Source organism: Apium graveolens, chromosome 6 (genome assembly GCF_009905375.1).
Source record: "Apium graveolens cultivar Ventura chromosome 6, ASM990537v1, whole genome shotgun sequence".
NCBI classification, from domain to species: domain Eukaryota; kingdom Viridiplantae; phylum Streptophyta; class Magnoliopsida; order Apiales; family Apiaceae; genus Apium; species Apium graveolens.
The window spans coordinates 57,906,420-57,928,885 of record NC_133652.1 but is presented as its reverse complement, the minus strand read 5'-3'; the positions used below and the strand labels follow the sequence as shown (position 1 = coordinate 57,928,885).

Genomic DNA, 22,466 nt, shown 5'->3' with positions numbered 1-22,466 from the left:
ATGTCTCCAACTTTGACCACAATTCTTTCGGAGTGCTTTCGTCCACAACATTATTAAAAATGTTATCTGCAATACATAGTCTGATGGTACTCAAGCATTGGGACTCAACATCCGCCCAATTTTAATCGCTCATCTTTGTTAGTTTGCCCTACTTTCCCTTCAAAGCTCTTGATTACTTTTGTTGGGTTAGAATATCTTTTACCTTTTCTGCCAAAGAGCAAAATTGCCCTTACTATCAACCAGAACCACCCTGAACCCTCCTATATTTGCCATGATATTCTCTTGCACACACAAAATAAGTTGAACAACTAAATCAATTGGCCGTAAGAAACAGAGAGAGTATTTCCCTCGAAATGGTGCAAATTAGATAATCACTTTTCTTAACGACTTTTTTTCGACACCAATTATCTTGACCCATACTGGAAGTTCATCTGGTTATCTGCCTCTCCATAGGCCCATACTGAAAGATGCACATGCCTCCCCATTAAGTCCATAATGGGGTAGCTCGTCAGCCGTTTGGTCCATTTTGGGAGCACATTTGAGATTGTTATGTATTGATACAACCTAAAGCTCTGATACTGTTTGTTGGGCTTGCTAAACATGTATAACTCCACATTAGTATGATATAGTCCAATTTGGGCCGTGCCCGCACGGGTTTATTTTTGGGTAACTCCCAAAAAACCTCGTAATAATAAAGTTACTCCCTCCATCCCTTCCAATTGTTTACATTTATGAGGAAGTGTCTGACACGCATTTTAATGTACATGCAAAATATAGGTATGTAACTTATTTTTACAATTTTCTTTTTCTATATAAAAGTTAAATATTTTAATTTTTATTCAGGAAAACAAAATTGTAAAAAAAATTTACAGAATTATACGTAATATGCACCTTAAAATGCGTGTCAGACACTCTTTAAAAAATGTAAACAAGGGACGGAGGGAGTATATAAGTATTTATTATATTCTAGCAATGTGGCCATGTCACAAAAATTGTGAGACAATTGCTAATACTATTTTAATTGAGAATATCAAAAATATGAATTATGATTTAAGCAATTTTCTCTTGTTTGCGCCTTGCGGTGGCTCACTAAATTGCAAAACAAGCTCTTCAAAAAATACCCCCTCTTTCTCGTATTAGTGACTCTCCTCTGAAGCCTCATCTTCCTCACCGGCTCACCCCTACGAAGATTGTTACACCGAATTCAACGGACTCTTTATTTGAGTTTGAGCTTTTAACTCAAAACATTAATAAAAACAGTGAAATTCCAATCCCAACATACTCTTATCGACTTCTCAAATCATTAACAACCCCTCTTCTTTATTTTTAAACACTATTAAAGTTATATTTTATAATATACTTCCTCTATTTTTTTTATTTGTCGCTTTTAATTTTGCACATATTTCAATTTTTTGACCGGTTATTTAAAATTATTATTTGTAAAAGTAAATAAAAGTAAATAATTTATATTTTAATTCACAAAAAAAATATTTAAAATTATATTTCTAACTAGTCGGTCAAAACACATTGAAATACGTGCAAAAGCCAAAGCGAAAGAAAAAACAAAGGGAGTACTAATTTATCTAATTTATTTCTTTATCTTTCTCTTTTTGTTCATTTCTTTCCGCTTTCTTTCTCTCACTCTTTTTAACAAAAAATTCCGACTTTGTTAGTTATAATAATAATAATAATAATAATAAGGAGTAAGTATATAGATTATTGTTAAAGTCCAAATATAAAATAATATCTTAATTGACTAAAATTCATTATTTTAAATATTATATTTTTGAAAAATTAATTAAGAAACCGTTAAACTTGGTCTTAGCTGTTTCTGGAGTAGGTTCCGTAAATTGTATCATGTAAAGAAGGGTAGGGTTTTGTATAAATGAAAATATAAAAAAATTAAAAGAAGGGCGATGGGTGTAATTAAACCTAGTATAAAAAAATAAGAAGCTTAACACCCGCCAAATAAATTGATGAGTAGTATTATCCTCCTCCGTGGTCATTGTGTATCCTATACAAAACCGGGTAGGGTTTACATTGATTCGGATCCAAATCAATGTCAAATCGGAGCGGAAAATTGATGCCAAATCTAGACCAACAGAGCACAAAAGTGCTGAATTTAACAGTTCTACAGAGAATGGATCCTTATATTGAACAAATATTAATCACTGCAGCTCATGTCACCTTGTATGCTTTCGATATTCATCTTAATCAATGGGTAATGCTCATCGCATTTTCAATTTTTTTATTAATTTTGTACTTTTTGCCTCTGTTTCGTTGATCAATCAGTATAATATTATGATTTTTTTATAGCAAAATTTAGTGCATGTATGTTCTTTACTTAGTTTGAAATTTGAATATACCTTGAAAACAACTTTATTCCAGTACTTGATAGTTTTGAGTTTTTAGATTTTTCTCATTTTAGTTAAATAGACACGTAAGATTATAGAGATGAACTTTTTGTTAGTTGTATTTGGTTGATTATTTCATGCTTGTCTTGTTTTCGGGAGTTGGAACGTGGTGATAAACCAATGAAGCGTTTGTATGCATCGTGGGAATGGGGGTTAATGGGAATGAGAATGAAATGGAAACCCAAGGGCTATGGTGGGTTTGATTTACCCACCAAGAGGGAATGGGGTTCCCATTCCACACTACTAATTTTGCTAATCCAAACACTATCACTTGGGTTTAAGGTTCCAATTCTCGTTAACCGGGCACACTAACCATCCACCAAACGTCCCCAAGTCTGTTTGACTCGTATTTCAGGTCTTGTGAGAATTTGATGAGAGTCTGCATTGATATTTTTGGTAGGGTTGTAATTTATAAACGATAATGATCGTGACAAGTCTGGTTGTACATGTTGAGTGTTTTTCCCCATGTTGCATAAGTTTATGTTCTGGTTGGGTTGTTTATGACTATGAAATGGAGCAATAAGAGAATAGTACAGTATATGCTCATGGATATAGTTTACAAGTAGAATTTCCAAATGGAAAATAAGAGATTAGTTCAATGGGGACTAGGGATAGTGAAAGCAGCTAAAGCCTACACACATGTACATTAAGAAATGTTTTCATATCCGGCTGTGTGTTGATGCATGAGCATGAGTGCACATGCTAAAGCTTAAAGACATCTGGTTCGATAAGTAATGAAGGCTCGGTAGGTTGTATAACATTTTAATTTAATTTGTGATAATCGATTTAAATTGCTATGATAATATAGCTGACCTAAGTTTTGAGTTAAATTAGGTTTTTACTTTCTCAGAAGGCAAAGTTATAGAACAGCACTTGGGGTTTCAGTTTGCCCGGAAGGCAAGTTATAGGGTAGCACTAGTCAAGATGTTGAATCCTTTCTAATAATTTAAAGATTAATTGTTGAATATCTACGTAGAAATGTTTTTACCTTTCAAAAAATCTTGTCTATCTGACTTGCCTACTCAGTCCTGATCCCCAATATGTAACAAAGAAAAGAATAAATGTCAACTCACTTATTGAGAGGAGATTTGACCTACCAAACAGGACAGGTCCTAAACATTTTTTTGTCGGAATTTTCCCCTCTATATGTTACTTGAAATATTGAAATTCTGTTTAAACATGCACTTAAGCCTCATATGATTTCCATACTAGGAGTCTCTTTTAAGATAAAATAACAAAAATGTAATTCAGTTTGGATACAACTTAAACTATCAAATCAACAAACGTTGTCATTCTTGTTTTACTTGGCTCTTCTTCGGGAAATGTAAAACTTCCAATTTGATTAACAATGGGTACTAAGATGATATACATATGCATATATACTTATATGGATTGACAACAACAAACTAGGATCTCCAGCTTTTTTATTTAGCTAGAGCTAGAATGGTTCTTAAGCATGGTTATTTCGTTTAGATTTCTCCTCATGACATGTTTCTTGTTTTCATTTCAGAGTCGCAAGGATGTTGAAGGGTCTCTTTTTGTTGTCAAGAGGTAGTTTATATATTGGTATCTAAAGTATTCATGGATTATGAAAATTGGAACTATAAATTTGAATGGAATAGCATATATCTTCTTTGTCATGATTTTGTTGTTTAGCTAAAAATCTTTGTCATGATTTTAAGGACAAAGATATAAGTTTCCACTATCACAGTGTCGGGGTCCACTTTTTTTTTTTTTCAAATATGGGGTTGACTTGGGCAAGTTAGAGGCTGCCTTTTTGAATTTGATTTTGTTCCTTTTGGCACGCATAAGTCCTTCTATTAATTTTAGCTTTCAATTGTAGGAGCACTGAACCGCAATTCCAATTTATAGTCATGAACCGGAGAAATACAGGTTGGTTTTCTAATACTGTTTGTGACAGATTTAATTAAATTTATAGAAGTTTTCTGGAATTTTCTCAATATATTAGTATATGTTTTTTGCTGTATATAATGTGAAGGAAGAAATTTTTAATGTGTTTAGTAGGTTACTGTGATATTACGTCATTTATACTTTCGCCTTGTTAAGGACATGAGGCAAATTTAAGGTAAAATAATTATATTTTCAGTTAAAACATAATTTGAATTACAGAGCATGTCATTTCCTGGAATCGGTTTTTAAATAATAGGGTTGTTAGGTTGCTGATGTTTCGAATATACTCTATCCATCTTTTTTGGTTCTTCCAGTCAGCACTTTGCACATACTGTATTTGGAATACAACACCGCGAAGTTGTCAGCATACTTTAGCTTATCATAAAAAAAATTGTCAAGCAATTTATTTTTCTCCTTTTTAATCAGCCTGACCTATTTGACTTTTCATGAACATTGGTAGTATCCTACGAATACCTCAGACATTTCATTTAATATGTTCTCTTGTATTTCTTGCAAGGAAGTTCACTTGACAGTCATAATGGAACATATATTTGAAGCTTAGAAATAAAAAATAACACTGATTAATAATTTTTTTCATTTTATCCAGTATATATATGTTGTTTTTTTGTAAAAATGAGGGATTTTTTTTTTTGTGTAAAATGTGCTTCAAAAGCAGTGCTTGAAGAATGTTGATATGTCAAAGATTTTAGTAGATTAGATTATTCAGGGATTCTGTCATTAAATGTCATGTTTTTCATTGGAGCAAGTCATAAGCAGGACAGATGTGTTGGTGAACATTGTATGTTTCTTACAGTTGTAAAGACAAACATGCATATGTATCTGTAAGCATGCGCCTACCTAAAAAAATGTAGAAAACATGTATTTATATACCATTGTGCTGTTTTGCTTCACGTGTTTTTCAATGTCAACAGAAAATCTTGTAGAAAATCTCCTTGGAGACTTTGAGTTTGAAGTTCAAGTTCCATATCTTCTGTATCGCAATGCAGACCAGGAAGTTAATGGTGTCTGGTTTTATAATTCACGCGAATGTGAAGATATTGCTAATTTATTTACAAGGTACTCTATTTTCACTTCAGCTCCCACTTTCTGAAATCTACAAAATGCAGACATGTGCTTCTTGTATCTTCTCTAGGTTGGGTTAGTTTGCACGAGAGCTGGCATTATCATCTTACTAAGTGTGATACCATGTCAATTATACTGTCAGATCAATGTTTTAACTACTTTAGCTCCTTGGTCAGTACATAAGAGAATGTATGAAGATCGATCTAGTGGAGTTTGAAATAAAGACATAAAGAGGAAATATCTATTTATGTTTTCAAATTGCACCCAAAACATATTTTTTTACTTACTTTCAGGCTTCAGCTCTCGGATTTGTATGCAAAAGAGCTACCTAACTACCTTATAGGAAGATCAGTTTAAATAGATGTTTTTTCCTTTTTCTGTCTTACAATAAGAATAGGATGCATTGTGATGTCTTTTGTATGGTGGATTCTCTGCCTATTTTACTTCTATTTTTCCGTTTTCAGGATACTCAATGCATATGAAAAGATTCCTCCCAAGCCTAAAGTATCATTGAACAAAAGGTAATGGTTGCTTCTTTGAAGTCAGCATATTCATTATTGGCCAAAACTTGGCAGGCTTCCTTAAAAATTTATTTTCCTCATTAAATTGCTTGGTCGTCATTCATCTGGGCCCCTAAATCAATACGTTGATTGTGCCTGCAATGATTTATATCCCAAAACATGTAGCTATGTGTACATTGATTTTGGTTGCACCCTTAAATTCTTGGAGGTTTTTCGTTTTAGAGCACAAGTATCATTTCTAGTTTTTAGTTTCATCTCTTCTTCATCCTCTTATGAATGGTTTCATATGTTATAGTGAGTTTGAAGAACTGGAAGCAATACCAACCTCCGCCGTGATTGAAGGGCCCCTAGAACCATCTTTTAATGCATCTACTTCTACAGATATACCAGATGATCCTTCCTTTGTGAACTTCTTCAGTGTAAGTATTCTACTAATTATTAATAATACTTATATTAGCGGATCTAAACCATTTAAAGGAAGTTAATCTATATTAACCCGGATAACCAACCACAGCCCATTCCATCACATCTATGGTTGTTAAAATAGAAGTACGCTTTGAAAACATCATTTTGCCTTTTACTCTCTGGTTAAATAAACAGGAGAAGACAAAAAGGATTTTCGTTTATATGTACAAATGTAGACATTTAATAAATTCTCTTCCATTCCTTCTTTCAATTATCTTTCTTTGTAGAAAAAAAAATTCTAACTGATAACTTAGTGTTAAAGGTATTTAAATGATAAGGAATTTATTTTGTCTGAAACAAAATTGAATCTGCAAGGCTAAAAGATAGCCGTCGTCCTTAGTAACCAAAAGTCAAGGGCTCGAGCCTCAGTGGAGGCAAATGTGCGCATCAGTATCTAAATTTCCTGTTATTGACCCTATAAATAAATTGTTCTCAACATGATCATGTGATTTCCACATGAGTATGTCGAGTAAGCTTGTACAAGTTCACCACAGAGTCTATCAGGTGTAATTGGGTTGACATTAATATATTGCTGTTTTAAATTGGTCTGGAAGTGCGTTTTTTGGCTCCACTAATTGTGCTCTCTATGTTATCATGTTCATGCATTCATGCCTTGGGTCTGAGCACACATCTAATGGAATCTATCTGCGGCAATAACTTTGTTTCTGCAGACAGCTATGAATGTTGGATATAATGGACAAATGTCTAGAGTTCCTTTATCTTCTTGCATTCCTAATGCTCCCCCTTCTTTTGCACCAGCTGTAAAAACTCCGTCCCTACCTCTCGCATTTTCTTCTCCAATGCCACTTCATGATGATCCTGATCCAATTAGTAGTAGCAATCATGTTGCCAATCTTCTCAAACCCTCCTCTTTCTTTACACCCCCTTCTTCCTCTTCTGTACTGCTCACACCACTTGTATCTCCATCTATGACTGCTGCCCATCTGCAGCCTCCCCTAAATACACAGCGATCACATGGGACTCCCATTCTTCAACCTTTTCCACCACCTACCCCACCAATATCTTTAACTCCTAGTTCAACACCACCTGCAAATTACGGACCAATAAGCAGAGATCAAGTCCGTGATGCGCTTTTAATGCTTGTTCAGGTATGTCTACCTCCTACTTGTCTCATCTACCTATATGAGTTTGTTGTCGTCTATCTTATTGTAATCGAGTTCATATGTTATATTGTACAAAACTGCTTACCCTTTTCCTTCATAATATCCTGTATATTGCAGTTAATTTAATTACCGTAACTGAGGTTGCATGCTTGTTGCCACTTATTCTTTTTTTCAGCTTTCAGAAAATGGTTTAAGAAATTATTAAGTTTTCTAGATGAAGCCAGAAAATGAATATATATCCAGAACATCATTCATGGGTGACTTCTGTATCTATATGTAGAGAATCTAGAGATGAAACAATCAAATCAAGACAAACTTTGGCAACCTCGTCTATTTTTTTAATACTTGCTTCAAACTTGTGGTTTATCATTCTCTTTCACATTGTCGTTTCATACGAAATCGGATATTTCAGTTGTTTTCTTTCTAATCCTTTTGGGTTTTGCCTTGTGCCAGGACAATCAATTTATTGACATGTTTCACCAAGCACTGCTGAAAGTCGGTCGATCCTGACTACTTCAAAGCAGGAGGTTATGTTTTAGGTGCCAGTGCGGTCATTTTGTATAGAAGAAGTTTTGCGTTTTTCTTGGTTAAATAACTGACAATCACTGTCTCTGTTGATAATATATCTTGCAATCTTTAAAGATTTTCTAACCTCGTACCATTCACAGTGGTTTTTTGGGGTCATTGATTGAATGTTTGTGATTGTACTGAACATAACCTCGATATCATACCTCGAACAGCATAATCAGAAGTTGAAAAACTCTTCAACAGAAAATAAATTTGTTTGGTAACCCATTCCTCATGCGTTACTTCATTTTACATTTACAATTTTTTTTTCATGTATATTATTAAGAAAACAAAAAACGAAAACAATTCATGTCACTAACAAGTTTGCTTAAAATCAAAACAAAGATACAAATGATCATAAATAATTAAAGTTATGGCCAGAAAAATGTACCTCATTCATTCATTTAACTAAACACAATCCTTGACAATCATAAATAATTGTATTTTCATACAATTGTTAGAGGTTGTATTGATCTATTTCAACTCTTTGATGATATAAAAGTGTATTTTGTTTATAGGTCTGCGAATGGCGCGGCTCATGCTTTGGCTAGGGCGGCTTATTCTTTGTCAGGCTGTCAGGAATGGCATGAAAATGCTCCTGAAATTATTTCTGATGTACTTTGTTTGGGAGATTTATAAGTAATACAAGTATGTTATGGTCAAAAAAAAACACAATCCTTGAAATATTCATTTAAGTTTAAAAAATAATAAGTAGGGACATAAAAGTCAGGTTGGTTTTATGGAGAACACGTTTTTGTTGGAAACCATGAAAACCACATATCTCCTGCAACTAAAATCTTGCATAAAACATTGTAAATGTATTATTTTATAAATTATGTTCTACAAAATATCATTATTTTATTCAAATTCTTCAATATCATACTTGTACTACATGATACATGTATTGTTTGTACAACATTACAAAATATTTTATTTTACAAAACATATTTATTTTGCAGAACATTTATTCAAATTGCAAAACATGATTATTCAAATTGCAAAACATACCCATTATACTTATTAAACTTAAATGATCTTCAACAGTTTGAATGAATTAGTGATATTCGTAAAACATACTTCACAAAATAATATATTTCATAATGTTTTGATTGCAGAACATAGGCAGTCTCCGTGGTTTTTAACAAAAACGTGGCCTACGGAGAACTTGACTTGCATAAATAATACTCCCTCCGTCCCATATTACGTTTCCCGTTTTGACTTTTTATATAATTCATGATAAGCGATTGACTACTAATTTATGTCTAATCTATAAGATCAAATATATTATATTGTTAGATTTGTATTTATGAGTATGTTAATATAATGAAGTTTTTATATTTAATACTGATACGAAATTAAAGATATTAACAATTAAAAGTATGTATTGACAAACGTGTTCAACACAAATAAGAAAAAGTTTCAGGGATGAAGCCCCAGAGGGAGTATTTGACAAAAGAAATTGAGAAAGTAGTAAAAAAATAAGGGGTAAATACAAGCAGACGAAACAACAATGGTTGCATATGTGATGAAATGATTTAACACGTCTCCAGATAACCCCCACCTCATCGTTGTTGTGCTCATCCATCCTCCCCCTAATTTTATCTCTCTATATGTATTTATTATGATGTATGTATATATTCTAGCACAACATAATTATTATATGTAACTCATAAAATCCCCAACATTTCCTAGTACACTCATCAATGACAGTTAAACTGCATAATCAGGGTTTGGTTTCTTCCAGGTACACTCACTCCCTCCTACCTTCTTATTTAATCCTTATTATATTAACTCCCTACTTTCCTGATTTAGAGCTGTTTGAATTCAACTTGAACACTTTCTTTTTTCATTTCGCAATTCATGCTCTCACTGTATTACATACACTTAATTACTATACTCTGAGACGTCTTCCAACTCGAACTCTCATACCATGTTAAGTTACGAGCTATACTAATAAGGTTTTAGCTCTAATATCCTGTTGAGTTACGAGCTTAAATTATTAGTCAAAATGTATAGGTCAAATATCTTAAACATTTGGCTCTAATCTTCAATAGGTAAACGTTGTAATGTTTGAAATTGAACACCAATGATGCAACTATACAAGGGTAGGCACATGAAACTTGCTTCTAGGTATGATAATGAAAAAGATAAATTGATTCACGAGTTTCACAGCTGACATATATATTCTGTACAACTGAAACTTAATACAGTTAAGATTTATTTTTGTATATATGATTTTGTTTTATATTTTAGGTGACTAAAATAATAAGAAAATATCCTCAGCCTAATATCCGAGGATGTGTCACCTACGGCTTAACTGCCTTGGACTGTAGGACTGCCTAATAACTTTGAAAACTTTAAAATACATGTCATTCGTAGTAAAATTCTTATGATTTCCTCTGAGATTCAGTTACCTTAGTTACCTTGTTTCAGCCATAACAATTATTTCATCAATGAACACAACAGCCATCATTTGGATTAGTAATTTTTGTTCTCACTAGTTTAGAGTATAGCCGTTGCTTTATATAATTTTTAATTGTAGTGATGGTCTCCTGCGGTACTTATGGATTGATATATAAGATCAACTTACTAGTAACTGAGGCATTTAAATATGTTAAGGTCAGACAGATGCTTTAATGAATTTTTACCTTCATTATAATATCACTGTCAGTCATTATGTTTTTACGGAATTGGTGAATTTGTGCCTCACGAAAACCAGCAAAATTTATTTCTTAATGACTACTCTTATAGCATGCTGTCCTTTTATTTTATTTTTTCAATTTTTGATGCTATTAAACATTTATATATGGTTCATTCACCACATTTCTTATTTTTTGTAGCTCTTACAACCCATGGTTTTCACAAAAACCAACCAGACCTCGTTTTTTCAACAAAAGCATAGCCGACTTAGATCACGAAGTTTTGGGACGTGGCTATTCAAGGAAGAGATGCCATATAAGGTTTTCTTTGTTTGCGGATGATAGTCTAAGTATAAACTGCAAACTCGTGACTTTTGAAATACACTCTTTATCAATGTGTAAAACGAAAAGGATTAGAAGTTTGTTACCCTTTGCTTCAGCCGATGACAATGTTACTGTTAATGGGAGTTCTCAGCCTAGCACTAGTAGTGATGCAGAAAATTTGACACTGAAATTTGATCAGTCATTGCGAGGTGAAGATTATGATACCGGACTCGTCCAAACGCTACATGATGCTTCAAGGCTATTTGAGTTGGCAATCAAACAAAAGAGCTCAAAAACATCCTGGTTCTCAACTGCATGGCTTGGCGTAGATAGAAATTCGTGGCTAAAGGCACTTTCTTATCAGGTTCATCAGTGTTATGCCTTATAATACAAATTAAAACTCTTTTTTTGGAAGCTTTGAAGTGATTCACTATTGATATTAGACAGTTGTCATCTGGTTTTTGACAAATGACGTCTCTTCGTATAGGTCTTAACATTATGAATATTGTAATGTATCAAAATTAAAACATCGTGATCCTGAAACTCTTAGTATTGCTTGCAACACAGAATATGATAGGATTGGTTCATCCTACATGCAAATTGATTCTTGTGCCATTGATTGTTTTCTGACGGGCCTTCATAATTGTTTAGTTAGATTTCTACTTACACTCTTGAGCTTAGAGTAATAACTGAAATCGAGAAGAGAAGAGTCAGAAAGTCGTAGGTTAGTTGTAGCTTCTATAAGTAAAAAAATTACATCCAGACTAGCCCCCTCTTTAGATAAGGGTGAATGATATCCAGACATTATGATCAAATTACCAAACTAGAATTGTTCATTGACGACTCTTTCAATTACTGTTGCGTAAGCCACTAAGATTTAATAAATACCCTTCTTTCCTGTTTCTGGTATATTGATGTGAAAGTTGGCTAATCATACTAATCTTCCAGGCATCTGTTTATTCCCTACTTCAAGCAGGATGTGAGATTTCATCCCGCGGAGATGGAAGAGACAGAGATATTAATGTTTTTGTCCAGAGAAGGTAACGTTATCTATTTTGACGGAAATGCATATTGAGCCGCAAAAGGTGTTAACTTTCATGAAGTTAAGATTGATGCAACACCTTCTAGTAAAGTATGTGTAATAATTAGCAAAAAGAAGGCAATAAAAAATATATATTATTTTTTAAACTGTAAGATGACTACTTGAAATATCTACCATAATAACTTGATCATATTGCCGCTGTTACGAAAATACATAGTTTTCTTAATTAATGTGATACTCTCATGCAATAGTATGTAATGCAAAACCTAAAATCCTAAACACAGGTTTGAAGCTAGTATAGAAAAACATGTAGTTTTATGTTTTCTTATTTACAGTAAAGATGATTAGATGACGAGTGAAGATTGTGGAATATAATATCTAGTTAAGCTCTCCTGCTAACACCTCAAGGCTACGTTACCCGGACTCTTCAATTTTGCCCTCATACCCGTGTCCATCGGACATGACATGGGTGTGGGTATGGGATCTGAGTCGGATCCTTCATATGGAAACCGGACATTTTGACTTCAAAAAATATTGTTCAAAATAATTTACAAGGCCTCACAACAACTGAATTATGGATAGGAATGTCAATAAATTACTATTTTCATGTTATCCTTTTGATTTATTCTATAAAAATGACATATACAATTGTGTATGCGTTTTATTTATTAGGTAGAAGACAATAATTTACAATGTGTAAAATAAAAAGTAGGTATAATTTCACTTGTGTAGGTTATATCCCGAATCCTCGTACCCGTGTCCAATTTCGGATCCACATCCACGAATCCTATTTTTTTAAAAACTAAGAGTCTGACACTTGAATCCGCACTCGTGGCCGACACTCATACTCGAGTCCGGGTAGCTTAGCCTCAAGGTTATAGAAAAGCTAATTACTTAACAAAGAGATGAAGAGAATGATCAGATACTAAATGAGAAATACAGTATTAACATATGGAATGTATAAGTTTTATGTTCTCTCATTTGTTGTTTTCAAAACTTATATTATGTTTCTATATTTCAACCAACTCATTGATGCAGTTTATTACGACAATGTGCACCTTTAGAGAGTGAAATTAGAGAGAAAATGCTAGCCAAACAACCAGATGCTTATGACTGGTTTTGGTCTGAACAAATTCCAGCAGTAGTGACCAGTTTTGTAAATTATTTTGAGAAGGATCAAAGCTTCATTGCCGCTACTACAGTGTAAGTACCTATGTTCTTATGAACCATGATCATTTTTACTAATAAACTCGAGCTCAAGTGTTTTATACTTTCCAGGTGGGGCAAAGAACTTTCTCGGGATGCAGGGCATGCAATTGACAAATCTTTGCTCATGCTTGCACTAAGCTGCATTGCAGCAATCACAAAACTTGGACCAACTAAAGTTTCTTGTGCACAGTTTTTCTCTCTTCTTCCTGATGTAACCGGAAGAATAATGGACATGCTCATTGAATTTATTCCCATACGTAAAGCTTATCATTCTGTAAAAGATATTGGTTTACGGAGAGAATTTTTGGTCCATTTTGGTCCTCGGGCTTCTGCATCCAGAGTGAATTATGATGGAAAAACCGAAGAGGTTGCATTCTGGGTTAGTCTTCTTCAGAAGCAACTACTTCAAGCTATCAATAGGGAGAGAGTATGGTCGAAACTTACATCTGAAACTACTGAGGTTAGTAGTTAATTACGTAATGCTGTTTAGTCTCTACTTTGTGAAATGGTTGTAGTTGATACTTTGAAGATGTGTGTATTTGTATATTGGAGTCCTCAGCTAAACTTATGAAACTTCGAACTCTGTTTGATATGCTTATTGTAGGAAACTAGGATGCAAGTGATAAAATATATCTTGCCTAATATGTAAAAGTTGATTTCTTGATTAAGAAAAAATAACTCTCACTATATATATCTAGTGTTTTTTAATTAAAATGGGAGTCAATTAGTCACTTTCCGAATCTTTGTTGAAATCTTTTGTCAAGATAATATGTTTGTTACCATGTTCTCCTTTTTTCAGACCTTAATACATCTGAAAATCTCATATGGAATTTTTTGTCCTGAGGATTTTTAACTTCATGTTTAAGTGTTATCCTATTTTTATGAGTAACCTATATATTTAAACATTCATTTGTATGCAGCTGCACTTGTCTACTTTATACTAATATTAATGGTCAGTAAATAATAAATTAATAATACCGACAGAAAGAAATATATATGAACTAGGATTTTAATGTCCTTGTCATAGTTCAATGAAATAATCTCGACTACAGTTTTCCTAATAGTACCTCTTTTGTCAATTTCACAAGTTTAAATAATTATTGAACTTTTCATCTTAGGGAAAATATGTCTTACTTGTGAGAAAGGTAGTTCACTGGAACCCTGTCTCCTGACAGTGATGTCAGATAAATGAGATTGACAGTATATCCCGGTAGTACTAAAATCTCATTTAAATATGAGACATGTAATTTAGTAGTTACAGGTTTTTTCTCAAAAATAATATTGAGAAAGCAGAATATAGTGAACCACCTTTCTTAGGGAATCGAATATTGATCGTCGGCGAATGTGCATTTCAATATTGATTGTCAGGGAGTTGAATCAGGCTATGGTGTATCTATACCGTGTTCTCTGTATTTTGCTGAACCTATCTCACGTAAACAAGTACATTTTAAACTTGTTTCTTTTGTGAATTTTTGTGCTTAAAAATTGTAGGTGTTAGAAAGGGATTTAGCTATATTCGGGTTCTTTATTGCCTTAGGAAGAAGTACACAGTCCTTCCTCTATGCAAGTGGTTTTGAGGTGGTAGAAGAACCTATGAAAGGATTCATAAGGTATTAGCTTGTTTACGATTACTAAATTTTGCTTACATATAATGATTTTTTCTTCTGCAAATTTCTTCTAGTAACTCTGAGATTCTGTTGTATGTTTTTTCTTTTAATCAGGCATCTTATTGGTGGCAGTTTGTTGTATTATCCCAAGCTCTCATCTATAAGTTCTTATCAGTTATATGTAGAGGTTAGCACATTTGAGATGCACATATTATCTTTGTTCCTTATTCGAGGACATAATTGAGTTCTTCTTTGATAGGTTGTTTGTGAAGAGCTAGATTGGATTCCCTTTTATCCTGTTAACAATGATGCCTCCAAAGGCTCCCGTGGCCACAGAAGTAAAAGAGAAGGGCCTCCAAATGCTGAAGCTATTCCCCTGGTATTAGCAGTTTGTTCTCACTGGATACAGAGTTTCATTAAATACAGCACGTGGCTTGAGAACCCCTCTAATGTTAAAGCAACAAGATTTCTTTCCAGAGGGTAGTTTCAGTAATTAAGCATAATGTTTGTACAGAACTGTTTCTTGAACAAGTATGCGGACCATTGATTGCATGTTTTACTTTTCAGGCACAAGATGTTAAGGGGATGTATGGAAGAACTAGGGATACAAAAGTGAGTAGAATGTTTCCCAAAAAGGGTTTATATTTTCTGTATCTTTTTCCAGCTTGAATATTCCAAACAGCACCAATTTGTTAAAATTTGCTCTATGGATCAAACTTTTTTACTTTTATTTTGCACTAGTGATACACAAACAAATGAATATAAATCACTATGCAAAATTAAAATGTAAATAGTGAATATAACAATAATTAAATAATCTGTGAAATACACTATATGTAATGGTAGATGATTAATTATGTACTATATATGTGCAACAAGACAGTTATTTACATTACTATATATATTTGATTGCTTAGGTGTCACTGGGGATCCAAGTGCACTTGGATGCCATATTTCCCATAGGGCGACCAGGAGGCAAAATTGTAATAATTATGCTCGATGAACCAGGGGTTTTATTATTGAACTTTACTAGATGATGTTTAAGACTTAACAGGAGAAAAACTTGTAATTGCCTTTTGTGAAGAAGTATTATAGTTTGTACCAGAAGCAATAAGCCATATGAAACTTTTTTAGATTCATATTTATTTATTGAAATAATTCAAATGCACTAAACTAGCTTGTAAAATGTATTGTGCAGGGAACAATTGATGGAAAACACTCTTAAGAAATCTCTTACAGGTACTAGACCTGGGAAAGGGCTAGATTCTTTTGATAAGGTAGACTAGATAGTAATCTTTTTATTTTCTCTGTACCGTGTGACCTTTTTTGTTTTTTGTATCTGTGTTAGTTGCATCTGATTCTTTGGTTATATGAATCTTTACGCACGCACGCTCATGTGTGTGTATAATGAGGAGAAGATAACACATTTAGGTTTGCTGAGGTGTTTTTCTAGCCTAGTGGTTTTTTGGCCATAATCAACCCCTGACTGTTACTGTGGTTTCGGATGAGTTTAGCTTATTGGCCATATGTGATTATGTAGTAAATAATTCATGCACATTGTGCACATTAATGAAGTTGATAATTTCTAATCAAGTCCCTCTATTATATATTACTTTTTTCTGCTTTATTAAATAATAGGCGAAAGTTTCATGATGGAAAACGAAGAGCCAATTGGTTTTTAACTTGTTTCCAGTTCTTTTTGTCATTATTATAATATATCACTAATATTTGTCAATTTCACTCATCGTACATAGATTGTTTGTAAGATTGTGGCATCATATCCTGGTGCAAGGGTAAATTGTGAAATTTGTATTTACAGGTTGATTCTGTTTGTAGTTTGTACACATGTTTGTTTTTGCTAAATTAGTTTGTACACATGTTTAGCATGTGGCAGATGTAAGTGTATATGTTTGTGCATGAAAAGTAGTTAGAGACACTTCTCTATAAAAAAAATAAATCCTACTATGAAGTGTGGTCCAAACTAACAATAATTGAGCAATTGTATTATCGTAAGGTTACTGAATTCTGAATCTCATTGTTGGTACAGTGTTATCCTGTAGATTGATGATAGCTATTAGATAATTGTGAATATTTTCCATCTTGAATTTTTTGATCCAGATACAAATTTAAATGTTTAATAAATATATTTTGATATGTCGTGACCTGACCGGCATAGTTGGGGCCAAGTATTTTACATATCTACAACCGTGGAGGATAGTATGTTACCGTCAAACTACTTTCGTTCTCCTTGGTTTTATATGCTCCATATTTTAATATTCTTTTCTTGACTTGTCAAAAATGAAGAAGTCCATGTCTCATTACGAATTAATTCGCATATGACTGTAGGCATTAGAAAGTGTTGAAGATGCTATGGTAAGGTTAGAAGAACTGCTCCAGGAGTTGCATGTTTCAAGCAACAGTTCTAGAAAAGAGCAATTAAAAGCTGCTTGCTCTGACCTAGAAAGGATGCGGAAACTCAAAAAAGAGGCCGAATTTCTCGAGGCTTCTTTTAGAGCGAAGGCAGATTCTCTTCAACAGGTATGGTTTTGTATTGCCTGAGTCTCTAATCTAGGAATTATATATGAATTCCAATATCTTTTTCTTCATAAATAAAAATGTTCGTAACGTATGTACAGTAATAGTGACATTCCTTATAGAATATTCTCTCTTTTCTGCAAGAGTCCATTGGATATTTTTCTTATTGTTAACATATATTTTTCAGTTTCTAAAATAATGAATACTTTTAATTAATATTTAGAAGATGATATATATAGCTGTTTTTAAAAATTCTGATACCATTAAGGACCTTCTGTCTTTATATCGATCATTTATGAAATGAAACTTTGGTAATATCTAACTTATCTTTCTGTTATCTAATCTACTATTAATTTTGGAAAAGAGGGAGTTTCTAATTTATCTTTCTGTTATAAAATCAACTATTAATTTTTTCAGATTGTTGTATCATTAACCATAATGCCATTTAGTCTCATGGAGAGGTATCTTAAATAAACACAAGTTTGAATCGGAATGTGTGTGCTGAATTTGAGGAATACGTATTTTGCACAACGCGCACACACGAATAACACATCTAAGCTTAAGTTACACAATTGTTTGAGACCTATATTCACTTTAAACAATCCCATCATTAGATATATTTCACCATCTCTCTCACACACACACGAATAACGCTTCTAAGCTTAAGTTGTGTGAATAAAACATCTAAGCTTAAGTTGCGCAATTGTTTGGGACCTCTTTTCACATTAAACAATCCCATTATTAGATATATTTTACCATCTCTCCCCCTCTCCCCCCCCCCCCCACACACACGAATAACACATCTAAGCTTAAGTTGCACAATTGTTTGGGACCTATTTTCATTTTAAACGTAAAGTGTTCAACTTATACAACTACATAAATATAAACTATTAGATATATTTCACTATCTCTGTTAAGCATAAAGTATGGGCTTGTTTGGTATGGCTCATTTTTCCAAATCCTTGGTCCTTTTGTTACAGGGAAGCATCTATAGTTTAATGTTTAAAGTTTCCCTTCTCCTAGTGAATTTAATCGTATTTTGCTAGTATCTCTCAACATCGTATTGAAGTTTATACTATGTAGTTGTATAAGTTGTACACTTTACGTTACAACAATTCTGGAAAATTCCTTGGATGCAGGTGGATGATCTTTATTACCAGGATACTTTTGCGGGTGTTGCTAAGCCAAAGTCAAATGAGATTCAACGTTTTGAGCTTCTGAAAAATGAGCTTATGGAACTTGAGAAAAGGGTTCAAGATCAATCTGACAATGAAGTGGTGTGTTTCTATCAGGAACCTAATAATCTGTCATCTGTATTTACCCTTTATGATCTAGGATATTATCCACCTATTTTAGGGGAAACCACTTGATAATGGAAACTTAGCTAGAAAAAGACCAGCAATAGATTAGTGGACTGAAACTGTGTCAAGATGACTAGCACCTAGTAAATTCTTCATGTTATACTATACTTTGATGTGGTGGTCCTTAATCAGCACAAAAATATCTTCTATAACGCTAAATAGTTCAATTGATATATGTTTGCTGATATGGCACTTTTAGAATTGTGTAGAAGTCAACAAGAGCAATACCGTATATATACAGTAGTATATTAGTTTTTTCGATTCATATGACAGTTTATGGCTTATGTCAAGCTACTTGTTTTTTTTTTTGTAATTGTTTTAGCGTTTGATTGTTGTTAGTGCAAGGAGCTTCGTATCTCTCTTTAATGTTGAACTACTTATACAACCCAGATAAGTTATAAGTATGTAGTTGAATACCCTCCAAATATATTTGGCGCTTCGAAGTTTTTTTAATAGATTGCGTACTTCAAGTACATCAGTGTGACATATTGAAACTTTAACATACTGGCAATTATTTAGAGTAATCCATGTTTTTTTTTATAGGAGGAAAATGAAATGACAAGCGACACTGCCGGTTTTTCCAATGGCGCAAAAGGGACTGGATTGGTTAAGGCTCAAAAAGAAAATATTATAGTAAAATCACTGGATAAATTAAAAGAAACGAGTACTGTATGTATTCTGTACAACCTATTCTGGATTGTTGTCATATAAATTTTATAATATTCTATGGGCGAGGCTTACTATTTAATGATTTCACTAAACTTATGAACAAGCAGAATGTGTTTCAAGGGACTCAGCTTCTAGCTATTGATGTTGCTGCTGCTTCGGGATTACTTGGAAGACTCCTCATAGGGGATGAATTGACAGAGAAAGAAAAACAAGCACTGCGAAGAACTTTGACTGACGTAGTGTCAGTAGTTCCTATATGTTTCTTGATGCTGCTTCCTGTAAGTCAATATTAAATCTCTCACAGTGCACTTGCTCTGACTTTCTAAAATATGTTCTGTACAATTAGTATTACTGATGTATATGGGTCAGGCTCAAGAGACCACTTTTAGCGACAGAACCAAAGAGAATCGAAATTTAAAAAGAGATTCTAGTTTTTTTATTAAAAAGCTTACCTTTATAAATTAATAGAAATTCATATTTTCATTACAATTGTTTCTTTTTTCATAATTAATAGTACAATCATTAACTAATTTCAAAAAGATTCATACAAAAAAATCTCAAAATATCTAACTGAGATTCTAAAACAGACCCCTATATCTACAAGTAGATTATTATATTAAACTTTTAAGAGATGATGAAGGATGTGAGGATATTTAGGGTTTTTTAGCCTTACATTAATTTATTGTAGTGGTTATCTCGGTTCTATTTTTATGAAGGTTTTCCCTTGAACCTTGACCTAGATATATTTTTTCCAAAATCAAATTCACATGTTGCATGCGGTGAATCAGTTAAACGTGGTTTTTAGGGTTTGTGTCTTTTATTTTTCTATACTAAAGTAAAGTGAGGTATAAAATGTGATCATTATCTGATTACATGGTCCAACTGTTTCATTGATTGTGTCTTTCGAGTTTTAAATACGTTCCTTTAACATACTAGAAATCCAATGTTTGAACCGATACATATTAATTTGTAAAAACAAAGTTTGGGCAAATTTTGTCAATTAAATAAATTTTACATTAAAAATTTATCGACACAAGTTTTAAAGGTGTCACAGTAAATTATAGGACATATTTGAATTAAAACTTTGTATTGAAATTTACATAGGGATTGTTTATTTCACCCACATGTTTGAACTAAAATATAAAGATAAAAGCTACACCATGTAAGCTGCATGATGCAAAAGTTCGGTAAGTGCATTGTCTTGGTGCTTTTTACAACTGGTAAGAAAATGAATACTACAGTTGTCACCTTTTTTATGGCCAACTAAACCATTATCACTTATCAGGAGCTCTTTTTGATGTGAGATTTCATATATTTTGTTCCACTAGTCCATAAATATTAGATACATCATACATGTCTGTCCTGGTTCATTGCATAAGCTGATTATAGGGTGACGGCTAAAACATTGTTAGAGTTGATATGTTAGGAACAACTGCTAATTGAACTTAGTTTAGAACATTAGTTCCTTTCCCACTTCATTGTAATATTCAAGAAGCATATCCACAGCACATATTTTGCATCTAATCAATCTACATGAATGAACCAGATACACTGAAGTTGATTTTTGTTTTGTTTTTGAGAAGATTCAATATGTTATCATTTCTACAGGATGTTATCAATATGCTAGCAACTTCCTATATTTACTGACCCCTGGGACTGTAGAGAATAATACAAGATGGGCAGGATTGATTAATTTTTCCAGCTTGAGGGGCTAAAGATTACTTTAGTAGTTAGTTAGCTGGTGATTAGCATATAGCATATAGAAATAAAAGTCCATACTCCAATGGGCTATAACAAGGATCCCGCGGATGTAAGTAATTGAGGGAACAGAAATATATATATAGAAAATAACACATGGGCCTACTTTCACTGATGTTAGGACATTACAAGATCAAGAATAATAAATTTTCCTTCATATTCTGTTTTGTCCAGGTTCAGAGTATTATCATTGCAACTGAGTTAATTATATATAATGTAGGTAACTGCAGTTGGGCATGCAGCAATGTTGGCTGCAATTCAGAGATATGTACCAGCACTGGTGGGTTTTACTGTTGCTGAATTGCTAGTCTGATTGCTGGGACTTAATTGGACATATTGCAATGTAATTATATATGTTAATGTGCAGATCCCGTCGACATATGGAGCAGAAAGGTTAGATCTCTTGAGGCAGCTTGAGAAGGTTAAGGAAATGGAAACCACTGAAGGAAAATTTGTTGAGAACGCAAATGAATAGTTAAAGAACAATATGCACTTATGTCGGTCCTAAATTCCATGAACTTCCTCTAGAATGGACTCCTTGGTCAAATCATCAAGTCTCTGAAGTTATTTTACAAAAGATGAGAATGGAGAAGTTCATTCCAAGTGTCTGGCACTTCCGATAAGCACTAATAGTAGCAGTATTGTAGAGCTTTAACAGAATACCCTGCTTCTAGATGGTTTGAAGGGTGGTCATCTTTCCTAAACTGACTTAGTTTTGATGTTAAAAAACTTGGCATCCCCGCATCTTGAGAACAAGCCCTCCTGATATTAGCAATCCAATTTGAATATCGACTCCAAAAATATGCCCTCCTTGACCATTTGACCTTCGCCATTAACTGATCATATATACACGTTGTAACTTTTGACAAAAGATATGTTGCATTTTAAATGTAAATACATTGTGTACTATATAGTATTATGTATTCCCGCAACTAATAGAATAAAATCAGTCAGTGTAAAAAGAAAAGGGCATCTGTGTTTTGTTATGTATGGGGGTTTTGATGTGTACCTGCAGCTACAGATAATATGGCAATGGTTAGCAGGTAAGTTTCCCAGTAGAAAAATGGCGTTTGTGCTTTGTTATGGAGTTTCCTTTTTCTTTTGGTTTCCCTAAATGAAGTCACCTGCAAAAACTATACGGCCGTTTTTCTGTAGAAAATCTGTTGATATCAAATATGATGACAGAGCATTTTGTTTGTATCTCTTCAATGTTTCTTGAGTGGCTAAATTAGTTTGA

The 22,466-nt window shown here is 33.2% G+C and overlaps 2 protein-coding genes across 3 annotated transcripts; both read left to right on the top strand.

The window, feature by feature from the left end:
* The first annotated feature begins 1,935 nt into the window (after positions 1 to 1,935).
* On the top strand, positions 1,936 to 8,823 carry LOC141668795 (mRNA-decapping enzyme-like protein). Of its 2 annotated transcripts, none has more exons than XM_074475810.1 (8): positions 1,936 to 2,221; positions 3,925 to 3,965; positions 4,258 to 4,307; positions 5,258 to 5,402; positions 5,873 to 5,929; positions 6,225 to 6,348; positions 7,066 to 7,503; positions 8,604 to 8,823. In XM_074475810.1, the coding sequence occupies exons 1-8, from the start codon at positions 2,060 to 2,062 to the stop codon at positions 8,634 to 8,636; spliced, it is 1,050 nt and encodes a 349-aa protein (XP_074331911.1). In that variant the 5' UTR covers positions 1,936 to 2,059; the 3' UTR covers positions 8,637 to 8,823. The 2 variants fall into 2 exon arrangements, with proteins under 2 accessions (XP_074331911.1, XP_074331910.1); XM_074475809.1 differs by lacking the exon at positions 8,604 to 8,823 and adding an exon at positions 7,972 to 8,176 and having other exon boundaries at positions 1,939 to 2,221.
* A 770-nt stretch (positions 8,824 to 9,593) lies between these two features.
* Positions 9,594 to 22,215, top strand: LOC141666534 (uncharacterized). The gene is made up of 16 exons (XM_074472590.1): positions 9,594 to 9,829; positions 10,926 to 11,412; positions 11,997 to 12,088; positions 13,129 to 13,293; positions 13,369 to 13,759; positions 14,791 to 14,909; positions 15,021 to 15,093; positions 15,166 to 15,386; positions 15,474 to 15,518; positions 16,105 to 16,183; positions 17,253 to 17,444; positions 18,581 to 18,718; positions 19,346 to 19,471; positions 19,579 to 19,749; positions 21,450 to 21,509; positions 21,597 to 22,215. The coding sequence occupies exons 1-16, from the start codon at positions 9,789 to 9,791 to the stop codon at positions 21,702 to 21,704; spliced, it is 2,508 nt and encodes an 835-aa protein (XP_074328691.1). The 5' UTR covers positions 9,594 to 9,788; the 3' UTR covers positions 21,705 to 22,215.
* The last annotated feature ends 251 nt before the right edge of the window (positions 22,216 to 22,466 follow it).

Bases quoted from the DNA above. Each gene is read 5' to 3' on its own strand.
- LOC141668795 (XM_074475809.1), top strand. From the start codon at position 2,060: ATGTCAAATCGGAGCGGAAAATTGATGCCAAATCTAGACCAACAGAGC. The intron at 2,222-3,924 runs GTAATGCTCATC...TTTTCATTTCAG, and splicing joins ATATTCATCTTAATCAATGG to AGTCGCAAGGATGTTGAAGG. The intron at 7,504-7,971 runs GTATGTCTACCT...GCCTTGTGCCAG, and splicing joins CGCTTTTAATGCTTGTTCAG to GACAATCAATTTATTGACAT.
- LOC141666534 (XM_074472590.1), top strand. From the start codon at position 9,789: ATGACAGTTAAACTGCATAATCAGGGTTTGGTTTCTTCCAG. The intron at 13,760-14,790 runs GTTAGTAGTTAA...TAAAAATTGTAG, and splicing joins TTACATCTGAAACTACTGAG to GTGTTAGAAAGGGATTTAGC. The intron at 19,750-21,449 runs GTAAGTCAATAT...TATATAATGTAG, and splicing joins GTTTCTTGATGCTGCTTCCT to GTAACTGCAGTTGGGCATGC.